Below are 15,998 nucleotides of genomic sequence, written 5' to 3'. Positions count from 1 at the left end.
GGAATTGCAGCTGGCGCGGTTTTTTAAACCATTGATATTAAAATACAGAGTAGCCTATAACCACCAGGATTTTATGCTGATTCCGAATCTGTGTCTAAAACATTTCTCCGATGTGTAGTTCTTGAGTTATAAGTGGACATCCAAACAGACAGACACACACACACACACACACACACACACACACACACACACTCCTCCTTTATATATAGAGATATATATATATATATATATATATAGAGATATACAGTATATATATATAGAGATATATATATATATATATATATATATATATATAGAGATATATATATATATATATATAGAGATATATAGAGATATATATATATATATAGAGATATATAGAGATATATATATATATATATATATATATAGAGATATATATATATATATATATATAGAGATATATATATATATATATATATAGAGATATATATATATATATATAGAGATATATATATATATATATATATATATATATATATATAGAGATATATATATATATATATATATATATATATATATATAGAGATATATATATATATATATATATATAGAGAGATATATATATATATATATATATATATATATATATATATATATATATATATATATATATATATATATATATATATATATATATATATATATATATATAGAGATATATATATATATATATATATATATATAGAGATATATATATCTATATATATATATATATAGAGATATATATATATATATATATATATATATATATATATATATATATATATATATATATATATATATATCTATATATATATATAGAGATATATATATATATATATATATATATATATAGAGATATATATATATATAGAGATATATAGAGATATATATATATATATATAGAGAGATATATATAGAGATATATATAGAGATATATATAGAGATATATATAGAGATATATATATATATATATATATATATATATAGAGATATATAGAGATATATATATATATATAGAGATATATAGAGATATATAGAGATATATAGAGATATATAGAGATATATAGAGATATATATATATATATATATATATATATATATATAAATATATATATATATATATATATATATATATATATATATATATATATATATATACACACAGACTTGGCATTTAATATGGAATATTTTTTTGTGGGGGTGAACTTACTTTTCAAGATGACTTAGAACCAAAAGTTCATTGGAATTATGTTGAAATTATTCTAGATTTTGTTAATGTGACCTTTAAAACAAACAAAAAACCCATTTGACATTTCGAAGCAAATAAATTGATCCTTGAAGGTGATGCAAACTGATATCGAACTCGATTCACGGACAGTACTGTGTTAAACTTCTGTACGTTTTCCAGAAGTATCTCTTTATTTTGCACATAAGCCAAATTTATTTTTTAACAAAAACAAAAGTTAAATTATGACTGGGATTACGGGCAGTAAAATTACAGTTCAGTACTTCTTGTAACCCCCACGAGCATTCAGGAGAGCACGTACACGTCGAGGCATGCTGTACACGAGATTTGCCAAGGTTTGGACAGGAATCGCTTGCCATGCAGTGACAATAGCCTGCTGCAATTCACGCACAGAGGTAAGCTGCTGGTCCAAGTTGTCGATTTGACGCGTTAATTCTGCCCACAAGTTCTCTATCGGATTCATATCCGGGGACATGGCAGGCCACTCCATATGCTCCACACCACGGTCAGCAAGAAAATGTTGGATCATGCGAGCACGATGAGGCCGTGCATTGTCATCTTGGAAAACAAAGTTTCCTCGAAAGGCTGCACGAGCAAATGGAAGCAATGTTTCTTCCAGAATGGCCCTGTACCTGAACTGGTTCAGGTTTCCATTCAGTACAACCAGGTCAGTTTTGCCCCCTGCATGAAAAGCAGCCCAAACGGTCACCCCACCACCTCCAACTTGGACTCTTGGCACTATACAATCTTCGTTGTAGGCTTCATGCACTTGTCTGCGCACTCGGACGCGGCCATCTTGACGATAGACCAGAAATCTAGACTCGTCACTGAAGATCACGTGATTCCAGTGTCCTGGCTGCCATTGACGGTGCTCTCTGGCCCACTGCAATCGGCGGTGTTGTCTGGTCAGGCGTGGCTTTCTCAGGGGACGCCTGGCACGATAGCCTGCTTGAACCAGTCGTTGGTTGACTAGCCTTCTGGATACAGGCACATTTGTCAGTTGCTGCCACTCAGCCCTAAGCCGATTAGCTGACTTGGTACGGCCATTGCTGACTAACCGGTGCAGCTGGCGATCATCCCTCCTTGTGGTTCTGTGGGGACGTCCTGGCCTACTCCAATACCGATTGGAGTAGGGACACCCCTCTGAGCATTTCGTTTCAGGATCTTTGACACCTGACCTTGAGTGATGCCATACTGCCGAGCAATAGCATGCTGTTTCATGCCGGAATTTCGTAAAGCCACCACTCCATGACAAACAGCATTGTCGAGTTGACGGACCATCTCCAGAGGAAGCGGCAATTTTCTTTTGTAGACGTGCAGCAGTTGTTTTCCACAAATACAGAACGCAACAACCCTTATATACCCGATTGTGAAGCCAATCGTCAAATGCACCTGTTTGTACATTTTGTCACGCCACCTGTGATATAATCCTGTCATTGACTTCTTGCTGAGACAGACAATCAGTGACATGGTTCTTTTAACAAAGAAATCACTGAAGCGTAAAAGAAACTCACCAGATTGATAGACTGAGTTCAGAAACTAATCCCAAGTCAAGAAAAAAAAAAATATTCCATATTAAATGCCAAGTCTGTATATATATATATATATATATATAGTGTTGTGGTTTTGAGAATAAAGACAACACCCCTTTAGTTAGTTGCACCACAACATGTAGCCTTGCTTTAGTTCAGTTATTTCTTATTAAATGTTAAGTATAGTCTCCTTCCCTGTGTTAGTATGCATTGAGACAGGTAAGTAAGGATAGGCCTCATTGGGCCTGGAATGCCATGTGCTGGGCCCGGAACAAGTTGAGGAGGCCCGAGGGAGGAGCCGGAGGGAGCGGCTGGTAAGCAGCAACAGCCAATGGGAGCAAAAGGCGAGTGGCCAACAACGGCAGCCAATGGGAGCTAAAGGGGAGTGGCCAGCAATGGCGGCCAAGGGAGGCCCTTGGAACATTCTGGGGCGGGCGGGCTATAAAACCCGGCCCGGAACCCCGAACTCTCTCTCTCTAAGGTCGAAGTCTGAGCAAGAAGCTCTCAGCGCTCTCTCTGTGGCCAAGCTCCCAGCGCGCTCTCGAGCCAAGCCCTCTGTGTGGCCGAAGCTCTGCCGAGATCTCAGCGTTCTGCCCCTGCTCTCTGCTGCCCTGTTCTCCCTGGCTTTCTCTCTCGTTTGCCCTCGCTTTATCGAGATAAACGCTCTCGCAGGACGATCTCTCTCATGGCCCTGTGCTCTAACGATCTCCTTGCCTGGACTCCCTGCACGTGCGCTTCGCCTCGCTAACTTCGGGACACGCTGTGCGGATTCCCGTACGTGCACGACTGGAGGCCGACGTCCCTGCTACGAACATCACCAAGGGCAACGCCCAACCCGGAACTGCACGGAGCAGCCGCGCTTTGAGCGCTTCCTCTTCTTCATCCCTTTCCCCGCGTGAGTCAGAGGGCCCTTGTCTGGGCTTAAGTAAGAACGGTTAAGTTTCTATCCTGTGTCTCTTCTCTTTGGCCATTGTACAATTGTAAATAAACCTGTGTTTTGCTTCCAACTTGGCCGTCTATGTCTCTTCCCCATTGGCCTCGCACTGCACGAGATAAAACCGCTCGATCGGGTTCATAGTAACTAACGGCACAAGTCACGTGACACGCAAACCGCTCGGGCGTATCAACCCAGCGTGACTCGTGTGAGGTTCAGCCCCCGTCCTCGTGGCGGCGTGTGTATCGAAGGTACTCGGGTATTTGACCAGCAACCCTTCCACGCGCTCGCGGCGGGGTTGGCGGCTGGAATTGCTTAGCAATCCGCCCCTCACGAGTGTAAAGTGGGTAGCGGCTTCGTGGACTCAAAGCTCGAGGGGGAAAAGGGTTTAACCCTCCCTTAGTACGTCGACGGGCTCGAGATCCGCAACAATATATATCTAAAGAAAAACCAAAAAACACAAAACTGTTATCGAGGTTTGTGGGTGTGTTTGCATATACGAATGCATGATTATGAAACCTTCTCCTGCGATATCAAACTGCCCCACAAATCGCATCAAATTGAAAACGGGACTGTCCCACGATGCTGATGAACATGTGCCGAAACGTACCTTTTGTTGCCTTATAGCCTGGAATTAAAATGCATTAAATCAGACTTATTCCACATTAATTTAGACGTAACCCACAACTTCCACGTGAAAAACAAATTCTATAAATTTCAGAAAGTTAATGAAAAATACAAAATTAGAATATCTTGGTTACGCCGTAAAAACACCCAATTATAAATAAAAAAATAACCGCCTTTAGAGGCCATTTTTCCCCGCAAAGCGGGGGTTGGCCTTTTTCGGGAACCGTGGTTGTTGTTGTTTTTCGGTCCCCTTTTTGAAGCAATGTTTTACGGCCGGATGCCCTTCCTGACGCCAACCCTTTTTGCCACCTTTAACGACAAACAGGGAATTACCAGTGAACTGGTACTCAATTTGCCGACCTCGGAAGGATGACAGGCTGAGTCAACCCCCCTGGCGTTAATTCAGCGATCGACCGGGATTCGAACCCAGGATCGTAGGATCCTAAGCCGGCACCCTAGTCACTAGCCCAACACCAGGGTTGGGCTAGCAACAACACCAGGGCCACACACCCAATTGTGGAAGGAATATTTGTCTTTCCACCTGGCCAAGTTAACCCCTCCTGCACAGTGGTCCTGTGAAGAGGTTTTCTTGTTTCAGGACAAGGTGAAGGTTTTGACAGTTTTTCCTCTTCTTCTTTTTATCAGTAGCCCTTCACATTTAGTGGCTCTCTGCCTTATTTTGGGCGAATTTCAATAAAATAAAATTTAAAAAACACCATGTGGGTTGGTTGACTCAGCCCATCATTCTTCAGAGGTCAGCAAAATGAGTAAGAGGTTACTGAAAATGGGGCAATGCATCAGCGCCACTCAAGCTGCATATGGAATAATAATAGTACTTTATTTTATGTTCTTAATAACAATTTTATTCATGAAAAGTAGAACGACACTCTTCGACGTCACGACGTTGACAGATATGCCTCCACCCGCATTATCACATCATTATAATACTTGTACCAAGTTTGATTTAAATCCATTCAGCTGTTCTCAAGTTATCACATTTTTACCTGACATGACCTCTGACCTTTGGCCTTTAACCTCGGGACCCCAAAATCTAATCAGTTAATCTTTACATCATTATACATATCTGTACTAAGTTTGAATTCGATCACTTCAGCCATTCTCAAGTTATCGCGGTAACGAAAACCTATCACGGACGGACGAACGGACAACCTGAAAACATAATGCCTCCAGCGACTTCGTCGGCGGAGGCATAATAAATAGCACAAAACAATGCACAAACATGCTAATTAAGTTTGGACAATCCCTTACCATATTTTCCCCATTACTCCCCAAGTATGCGGATTTGTGTGGGGTAGTGTGAGGTAACAGTTTCACTGGAGGGAACTTTAGGTTTGCTCTCCGTCTGTTTGTCCCACTTGTGGTTTTTCAGACTATCTTCCCATTCCCTCTAATACAGTGCATTCAGAAAGTATTCAGACCCCTTCACTTTTTTCACATTTTATTATGTTGCAGCCTTATGCTGAAATCGTTTAAATTCATTTTTCCCTCATCAATCTACACTCAATACCCCATAATGACAAAGAGAAAACAGGATTTTAGAAAGTTTTGCAAATTTATTAAAAAGAAAACACTGAAATATCACATTTACATAAGTATTCAGACCCTTTGCTATGAGACTTGAAATTTAGCTCAGGTGCCTCCCATTTCTCTTGATCATCTTTGAGATGTTTCTACACATTGATTGGAGTCCACCTGTGGTAAATTCAATTGATTGGACATGATTTGGGAAGGCACACAACTGTCTATATAAGGTCTCACAGCTGACAATGCATATCAGAGCAAAAACCAAGCCATGAGGTCGAAGGAACTGCTTGCAGAGCTCAGAGACAGGATTATGTCGAGGCACAGATCTGGGGAAGCCTACCAAAAAAATTCTGCTACATTGAAGGTTCCCAAGAGCACAGTGGCCTCCATAATTCTTAAATGGAAGAAGTTTGGAACAACCAGGACTCTTCCTAGAGCTGGCCGCCCGGTCAAACTGAGCAATCGGGGGAGAAGGGCCTTGGTAAGACAGGCGACCAAGCACCCGATGGTCACTCTGGCTGAGCGCCAGAGATCCTGTGTGGAGATGGGAGAAACTTCCAGAAGGACAACCATCACTGCAACGCTCCACCGATCTGGGCTTTATGGCAGAGTGGCCAGACGGAAGCCTCTCTTCAGTGAAAGACACATGAAAGCCCACAGAATCTTGTTTCTCACAGTCTGAGAGTCCTTTAGGTGCTTTTATGCAAACTCCAAGCGGGCTTTGGTGTTGGCTTAGCGGTTCGGGCGCCGGCTTGGGATCCTAGGATCCTGGGTTCGAATCCCAGTCGATCGCTGAATTTACGCCAGGGGGGTTGACTCAGCCTGTCATCCTTCCGAGGTCGGCAAATCGAGTACCAGTTCACTGGTAATTCCCTGTGTGTTGCAAGAGGCGATTAACAGGGTTCGCGGCAGGAAGGGCATCCGGCTATAAAACATTGCTTCAAAAAGGGGACCACGTTGCCCAAAAAAGGCCAACCCCTGCTCTGCAGGGGGAAAATGGCCTCTGAAGGTGGTTGTTATTGTTGTTATACTGCATGGGGGTATCATATTCTATGAACTCCAGTTTCTCATCCTTTTCCTTCCAATGTTTCCATCTCCATGACATTTGTCTTGCAAGTCAGCTAATTTGCAGAATGGAGATTGTCGAGGCACTATTGGGGTTTGCGTTGAACATGTGCCGAAGTCCTGGCCTTAGGCCATTTTTGATGGATAACATGTACTGTACATTGTACACCCAAGTGAAAACGTGCAGAATGTAGATGTGGGTTTATGTTCTCTTCGCCTGTACAAGGGGAGTTCACCAAGCTCTACAAGAGGGATACTCATAATAGTCCAAGAATGCCAACATCTTTTTCCAATTTATAATACTGTCGGACCCCGCTATTCGTGGGTTCCGCGTATTCGCGGGTGATAAAATGCGACCCGTTTCTCTATTCGCGGAAAAGTGTCCCACAAATTCATGTTTTTTTTCCTATTTGCAGCCATGTTCTGCGAAGTCGCGGTCTTTTTTTTCCTATTCGCAGCCGTGTTCCGCGAATTTGCGGTCTTTCAGGGGCGCAAAAAAAAAATTCACGAACCGTTAGCTTCAAATACAGTATTTATAAAAACCTTTGCGGATTATAGTCAACATTCGCAGGATTTGCCTTGCCATTCGCGGATTTTGCTTCTCTATTTGCCGTTTGGTCCTCTCTATTCGCGGATTTTCATGACTCGGGAACCTATCCCCCCTTTTTCCATTGAAACAATTCCCCGCTATTCGCGGGTTTCGCTATTCCCTGATTTTCCAGGAACGTATACCCCGCAAATAGCGGGGTCCGATGGTGCTCAATTTATAATATTCATTTTTGGGTGTATCTTGGACTATTATGAGCATATATAACACATTGAACAGCCCTACATTACTACATAACATGCAAGTCCAACTACATGGGAGACTATAACATTCAGTGGTAGGTTTGTAAACTAACCTGGATGTTTTGTAAAACCCACTGCTGTTGCTGCTGTTGCTGTTGTTGCTGTTGTTGCTGTTGTTGTTGCTGCTGTTGTTGTTGTTGCTGCTGCTGCTGCTGTTGCTGTTGCTGTTGCTGCAGCATCAAATTACTGGCTACAGAAGCTGGAATCTGGCTCTGCATGGGAAGTACTGGTTGTTGAGGAAGTGATGGTTGTGTCCCCACCACCTGAAACCATGACACACAACAGGAGGCCGGTCAAGGAACATACTGTCTTGTTATTAGAAACATCTCGGTGTATCTGTATCAGCACATAGGTGTAGCATTTACCATTGTTTTTACTATTCAGAGCTGGCATTATGGAATACCCTAAACGAGGACCTATTTCATAAATTTCAGATTTAAAGGCAGAAAAGCCAATGGAGTGATTTGCTTTGGATTAATGTACAACTCAAGAAAGAAATCAAAGGATTACAATGACAAATAGGCCATGTGCATCAGGTGGAAAAAGCAGCAAGAAATCGGTTTTCGTTCCTTGACTGAGATGCTACTTGAAATTTCGCATATGTATAAACAATATGGTGGACTCTGGGTAAAAAGTTCTCCATGAGATCTCCGTCCAACCCGGCACCATGGGGTGTTGAAGTTTGCAACCAGGGTCCAAAAAGGCTGCTTTTTGACAATTTGGCCATTTTTAAGGACTCATATCTCCAACACAACTAATACTTGAGCAATTGTTCTTGGTGAACATGAATGGACAACATACTGTTACGGATCTCAACGTCGGCCCCTTTTCCCATTAAGAAGGGGGGATTAATCCCCTTGTCCGCGACTGACCGACATGAGTCCTGGGGGTCCCAACGCTCCTTCCGGTCGGGAGCAGCCAGGGTATTTGGTCTACGAAAAGTAAGTCCCAAGGACCTGAGTGCCACTCCTGACCGTGAAGCAGGGGAGTGACTCCCGCTCGAACCCCGGTTTTAGATGGTCTAGTTGCCGAGCGGTTTTTAGCAACCCGAAGTTCGAGTCATTAGCATTCACTAACCCGATTCCGAAACGTTGGCCAAAATCGCGCCACAGGTATTCAATGTGGAAACCTCTAAAGCAACCGAATGTGAAGAAGCAAAAGGGGTAAAGAAAGAACACAGGGATTTATTAATTATTTACACACAACCAAAGCAGGGAAGAAAAGAAATGTAATTTACAGGGAAATGGAAGGAGCAGAAGGACACAGAGCAATTTCTAGCTTATCTATACAGTCTTACTTAAACCCCAGGACAACACAGACGACAATCAGACTTACACGAGTGGGGAATGAAGGCAGGAATCAATGGCTGGAAGGGGAGGAAGGTTCAGCTGGACGCAGGAGAACGGCCGGGCCGGGAGTGAGCAGCCGCCGACTCTCCACCCTCGGGTCCACACCGCCGGGATGTCCGCAGCAGCGCGTTGAAGCTTGACGTGGTAAGGCTGGTTGGAAACAGCGTCTCCCTCACTCGTACTCCCGCAGGTTGCACGTCTCTCTTCACCAACTCAAGCGCCTTCCTGACAGAAACTCCCTTCGTGCTCCCTCGCTCATCTGGCTCCCTCAATCGTCTGCTCCCTCCCTCATCTGCTGGTGGGGGCTTCCCCCCCACGGTTATATAGCCACGCCCTACCAAGCCATGGCCACACCTTACCAAGCCGTGCCCACCGAGTCTGGTTGGGCGCAAGGGCTTCCTGGCTCCACCTCCTGAAGACGATGGGCTGGCCACGGCCTTCTCCCCCAAGTTGACCGCATGCGCAATGGAGTTTGGAGTGAAGAAAACAGCCCAATGCAACGGTGGCGAACGCCGCAGAAACCCGCCCAAAGCAGTAGTGGCGAACGCCGCCGTACTGGCGCTTTTTAGGAGGCCATGGGGGTGTCAGAGGGATCCTATCTTATTTCAATTCGGTGCAATGCAGTGTCAACTAGTGGGAAACAGGGCCTTAAACTAACATAGAATAAGAAATAACTATTTAGAAGGGTATATGATTTTCTACGTGCATGCGATGGATTAACTAAGGGGACGACCTTTGACCTTTACACACAAAACGGAAGTATTTACAAGAATCACGAGAGGGGCATATTTACAAACAGGATTCTCAAATCCGCAACACTGCACCCTCATCCTCCAGGCACGTCCCGGGCCTATAAAACTTTAACTTAGTGTGGCACGTAGGTGTAATTCCCTCTACAATTAACCTGACCCTGAGTGACAGTTTTAAAACACAAATAAGTATGTCCCTCTGCTGCATTGCACCCTGCCTAACAGATTCACGCCCACAGGATAACCGAATTGCGGAATGGTTTTCAAACTATTGCTTGGATGCGCAAGATTGGAGGTCTCGTCTCTTCAAAGCTGTTCCATGCGAGCTCGCTTTCGAAGTTAAGTAACTTTTCACAATTGCGTTTTGGTCGAAACTGTATCTTTCTCTCGGTGTATGTACCTATTGGGGTGTCTTAAATAGTATTCTTGGCGTTGGTTTTTCATACCTGTGTACAGAATCGTCGGTATTTCTTATCGCGTATTCTGAGGCCTAAGTGTAGTACTCGGCTACCGTGTCCGACCTTGGCTTGAGGCTTTGTTTTTGTCTCAGCGGTTCTCCGATCGCGCTGCAATTACTTTCCGGTCTCTGTTTTTCACTGTCTTTTCACCCCATACTTCCTTGTTTTAAAATCTCAAAAAAAAACAAAAAAACATTTCCTTCTGTTCTTATTCGTTTATTCGTTCTTATTTGTTCGTTTGTTCTTCGACCACGTTGTTTGTGATCACGTGAGCACGTTGTTAAAAAATGTCTCATCTGACCCCTGAAGACCTGTATTCTGTCATATTCTATAACACCTTTTTCTTCTTCTTCTATAAAAGGATGCTTTCGACTTGCTCACCAAATCTATTCATTCCAAAAAAAAATTCCATCTCTTATAGTGCATCTTTCATTCATTCCCTAAACTCTCCAGCACTCCATCCTCCCTCCAGCGTCCTCAAACGTATTTTTGACTCGAAAGTCTCAAGAAACTCATTTTGCAATAAATGTTCGTTTCCCATTAATCGTACATTTTTCAAAATCCCATCACCCCAAAATCCCATTTCCCATCACCCCTCCCTTCTAAATCTATCCCCTTGCCCCTCCCCTCCAAATCATCCCCATCACCCATCTCTTTCAAATCTTCCCCCTTGCCCCTCCCCTCCAAATCTTCCCAATCACCCATTCCTTTCAAATCTCCCCCCACACCCCTCCCCTCCTAGACTCCCCTCTCACCCCTCCTCCTCAAAGCCTCCTCCCCGCTTCTTCCCCCTTCCAACTTTCACCTTCATCTCCCTCAACCTTCTGCCTCGCTCTTCCCCCTCGTCAAATAACACCTCACTGCGCCTCTCCCAATCACCATCAAACCTTTTGCCTGCCCCATTCTTCCCTTTCTCCAAGCTATTCTGTAATCTCCGACACACCTTCAACAGCTCTCCCTACCTCTTCCTCCTCTTCCACATCTTACCCTACCGGCTCCCCCCCCCCCGTTCTGTATCCGATGCTCCCCCTTCCTCTTCCTTAACAGTATGGACCTCAAACATCCGGGGCCTTCGCTCAAACTTGTCTGATCTCTCCATACAGGTTGCTTCTGACAAACCAGACGTGATCTGCTTAACAGAAACTTTCCTCCTTCATGATGTCTCTGATTCCTTGGTATCTCTCCCAGGTTACTCCCTCCTCCGGTATGATAGACCTGAGCCTCGTCCTGGAGGTGGGGTTGCTATCTTTATAAAAAACTCTTCCTCACTCGCCCTGCACTGCCCTCTCTCCACCTCACCCCCAGGAATACCTTTGGCTACGGCTTCCCCTTCGCTCCCACCTTTTGTTCATATGTGTGTTGTACCGTCCACCAAACAGTGATGACTCCATCTACATCTCGCTGTCTGAGAATATGGACCACCTTCTATCTACCCATCCCAACTCTCTCTTCCTCATATGTGGTGATTTCAACTGTCACCATGCCAGTTGGCTGGGTGTGGGTACCTCTCTCACCAGCCATGGCTCTTCAGCAAAGGACTTCTGTGACTCACTGGGACTGACACAATCTGTCAATTTCCCGACCCGGATTTCAGTCAACGGAGCATCTTCTCTTCTGGACTTGGTTATGACTAACTTCCCTGAAAATGTCTGCTGCTCTTCTTCTGCTCCAATCGGCTCATCTGATCATGTGCTTGTTAAAGTGGACATCTCTCTGACCATTCTCAGAGAGCCTCCTCAGCGTCGACGAGTCTGGCATTTCACTTAGGCCAACTGGCACGGTCTTCAAGCAGCCATCAATCATCTGGACTGTTCTCCCATCTCTACTGCCTCTGACATAAATTCTTCCTGGGAATTCTTCCAAAGCAAACTGCTCTCTCTCATGCACAGATTTATCCCATCTCGCCTTCTGTTGTCATACCCTTCCTCCCGTCCATGGTACACGGAATCTTGTGGTGAGGCTATTGCCCAGAAACAACTTGCTTTCGTCTCCTGGAAAGCAAATCCAACGGAAGGAAATCTCATTTCCTTTCACAAAGCCCGAAACAAGTGTGTGTCCACCCTCAGGAGAGCCAGGAAACAATATCTCTCCGTTCTCAGGACCGAACTCTCTTATCTGTCTCCCTCTTCCAAATCCTGGTGGCGTCTGGTCAAATCTGTTTCTGGTGTTTGTTCCCCCTCCATCCCCTCCCTCACCTCAAATGGCCATACGGCTGACTCCGCACATGAAAAGGCTGAATGCCTCAACTCTGTGTTTGCCTCTAAATCTTGTGTCCCAAACCCATCCCTCTCTGTACCCACCGTACCCAGTCGTACCCAGCTGCTCCTGGACTCTGTGTCCTTTCCTCCTGACAAGGTGGAAAAGTTTCTGTCAACCCTCGACTCGGATTCTGCAACTGGACCTGACGGCATCAGCCCACGGGTCCTAAAATCCTGTTCTTCCGCTCTTTCACTCCCTCTCTCTGTTCTCTTCACCCTCTCTTTTGCTCAAGGTCATCTTCCATCTGCTTGGAAATCTGCCAACATCACCGCTTTGCACAAAAAAGGTGTAAAAACAGATCCCAGCAACTACAGACCAATCAGCCTTCTCCCAATTATCAGCAAAGTCATGGAATCCATCATTGCTTCAGATATTAAATCTTTCCTCTTCTCCAATGGCTTGATCTCTGATCATCAATTTGGTTTCAGACCTGGACACTCTACTCTGGACATGCTGCTTCTGCTTTCTCAACAATGGATGGAGGTCCTCAATGCCAAACAGGAAATTAGAGCAGTCTCCCTTGACATATCACGTGCCTTCGATACGGTCTGGCACCCCGCTCTGCTCACCAAACTCTCCTCTTTTGGTATCCATGGAAAACTCCACGCATGGCTGGCGGACTTCCTCTCTAGTCGTAGTCAACGTGTGGCCCTGAATGGGTTTCTCTCATCTCCTCTTCCTGTTCAGGCTGGAGTTCCACAAGGCAGTGTTCTGGGCCCTGTGCTTTTTCTGGTCTTCATCAATGATCTCTCTGACTCTCTTGAAAATCCTCTGTATCTCTTTGCTGATGACTCTACTCTGTCGCTCCATTCTTCATCCCTCAGATCGGCAGTCTGCAGCCTCCTCACTCTCTGCAGACCTGGACAAAATCACAGACTGGGCAAACAAGTGGAACATGTCTTTCAATCCTGACAAATCTCACACTCTTACGATGTCTCTCCGAAAAGACCGACTGGACAACCCTCCCATCCACTTTCTGAATAATCCTCTCCAAGAAGTTCTGTCACTCAAGCTTTTGGGTCTCACTATCTGCCATGATCTTTCCTGGGAAAACCACATTTCAAATCTGGCCTCCAAAGCCAGTCGCCGACTGGGCATCCTCCGTCGTGCGAAGTCCTTACTTGGCACACTTGAGCTCCTCACCACATACAAGGCTTTCATCCGCAGCTCAATGGAATACTGCTCTCCCCTCTGGGCTGGTGCTCCTGCCTCACACCTAGCTCGTCTTCACGCTGTTGAAACCAAAGCATTCAGAATCATTGGAATCTCCCGCGATGAAGCTAACTTCAAGGGCATCTCACTCTCTCACCGCAGGCAGGTTGGTGGTCTTTCCGTCTTCTCCCGACTCCTCTCTGGCCTTGCCCCCCCAGCTCTCTCTGGGCTCTGTCCCGCAAATATTCCTACAGGTCGCGCAAGATCTGCCTGCAACCCTCTTATGGTCAAACTGCCAAAATCAAGACTCTCTGCTCACCTTCACTCCTTCATTCCTCTTTTCTCCCGCCTCTGGAACAAACTCCCTCACTCGCTTCAATCCCACTCCACCCTCCAGGTCTTTAAAACAGCTGTTCACCACCATCTCTTATCTTCCCCCATCCAAAACCTTGATCTTTTCTACCCCCGCTAATTTCACCCCAATTCCACTTTTTTGAAATACCAACTTCTGTCCTGGAAGTCCTTGGTGTCCTTGTCTTTTATACTTCTCCCTCCTCCCCCCCCCCCCCCTTCCCATGCCTCCTTCCCCCAAGCCCCCTCCCTTCCACACATCTCCCTGCTCTCAAATGTTGTGTTTGTGTGCTTCCCCTTCTCTCCCCATCTTGTTTTCCGCTCCCTCTTGTTATATATTTTGTTTGTCTGGTTGATTTGTTTGTGAAGTAAATGTTAGCTCTTTCACGAGCCTCGATTCAGTATACAAAAAAAAAAAAAAAAAAAAAAACCAAACATGTACGGTGGGGAGCATTATTTACAAGTGACGTTACTTGGACTATTTACAAAACGCAACCCAGGACCTGTGATTTTTCTTTTGGGGGGGAGGGGGGGGAGACAGCCTGCGCTGCATCGACGCACCAGCACCAGCACCAATAAAGAGCACGATAAAGCACCAGTCAGTGCACAGTCACCACAGTTCAAATAAATAAATAAAAACCCTGTTGGTGGTCTTGTTCTTCGGCTCCCTCTGCTGGCCGATGTTCTTCCAGATGTTGTCATTCTTCTTCTTCTTGTTTGCGGCCTATTTGGTGGAAATAAAAATGCACAAAACGTGTCCGTTTTTTATTTATGGCCCACAGGGGCCGACTATGAGTGGTTCACCTGTGGGCTTGCTGCCACCTTACCGGGTCCGCAAGCAGGATCTTGGGCCATCGTGGCCGGTCCCAGCAGAGGGGCCATGCCCCAACCAGTGGGGTCCATGAGTGGTGCTCAGCCACAGACATGTGGTCCATAAGTGGTGCCTGGATGCAGGCAGCTGGTTGCGAGGATTCGGGCACACCGACGCGGCCCCCCCGCACGCTCCCCTCAGTGCCCAGAGAGCACGATCCATGGGTCGGGGAAGGAAGACAGAGAAGACAGGTGAGTGAGGGGTAAGGTCACAAGGGCACACATCAACGAAGGCAATGCAGAGTGAGGTGCGTCTGGAGACTGAGCGGAGAAAAGCTCGTCCCTACCATACGTCACCCCCCCTGTTACCTACTCTACCCTTGCCCTTACCCCATATTTACAAAAATCTACACCCTTACCAATTCGTCACTAATGTCACGTCTTCCCCATATTTCCCCTATACCAAATTCGTCACAATCCCATTGTCTAAATTTGCCATCACCAATTCATCATCAATCCTCATAAGGAGGGAGAGATGGAACATCAGCACAATGTCACACCCACGTCATGATGCGTCTCACAATCCAAACATTTGCACAAAAATAATAAGAACATGGCATGGTGTGGCGTTCTGTCACCTCAGGTGAGTGGATGTAGATGGTGCGAGGAGATTTCAATCCTAACTATCTATCTATAATTCCACTAATCTCTGTGTGTATGTTTGTTTGTATGTTTGTATGTTTGTATGTTTGTCTGTGACCGCTGTTTCTCGACAACTACCGGTCCGATATACTTGAAACTTGCCAGGTATATTGCTGGGGACCCGAGGATGTGCGTTTTCAAGGTTTTAAATTAATCGCAGAAGTAGTTACCGAGCTATGTCCAAAAAACGATTCAACCAATCAGAGAGCAGCGAGCTATCACGTGTGCCGAACGTGGCGAACAGACTCTGCCTCGGATGGCACATTTGAGAGCGTATTCATTTATTTCCCGTCGGCAAACTATGTTGCCGTTAAACTATGTTTTAAAACTAATAAAAACTAATTTGCGATTCATCGTATTCATCGCT

The 15,998-nt window shown here is 45.0% G+C and overlaps 1 protein-coding gene across 12 annotated transcripts in view; it reads right to left on the bottom strand.

The window, feature by feature from the left end:
• The window catches only part of MED15 (mediator complex subunit 15), a 112,219-nt gene that overhangs the window by 46,733 nt on the left and 49,488 nt on the right, over positions 1 to 15,998 (bottom strand). For all 12 annotated transcript variants that reach the window (XM_078768209.1, XM_078768201.1, XM_078768206.1 and 9 more), the window contains one exon: positions 7,855 to 8,064. In XM_078768209.1, coding sequence (XP_078624335.1) covers positions 7,855 to 8,064 — 210 coding nt within the window. The remainder of the gene's footprint in view (positions 1 to 7,854; positions 8,065 to 15,998) is intronic.

The sequence above is a fragment of the Myxine glutinosa genome, chromosome 14, assembly GCF_964187855.1.
Source record: "Myxine glutinosa chromosome 14, kmMyxGlut1.1, whole genome shotgun sequence".
In the NCBI taxonomy this organism is placed as follows: Eukaryota; Metazoa; Chordata; class Myxini; order Myxiniformes; family Myxinidae; genus Myxine; species Myxine glutinosa.
Note: the sequence above shows the minus strand (reverse complement) of the source record. Positions and strands in the feature narration are given on the sequence as shown.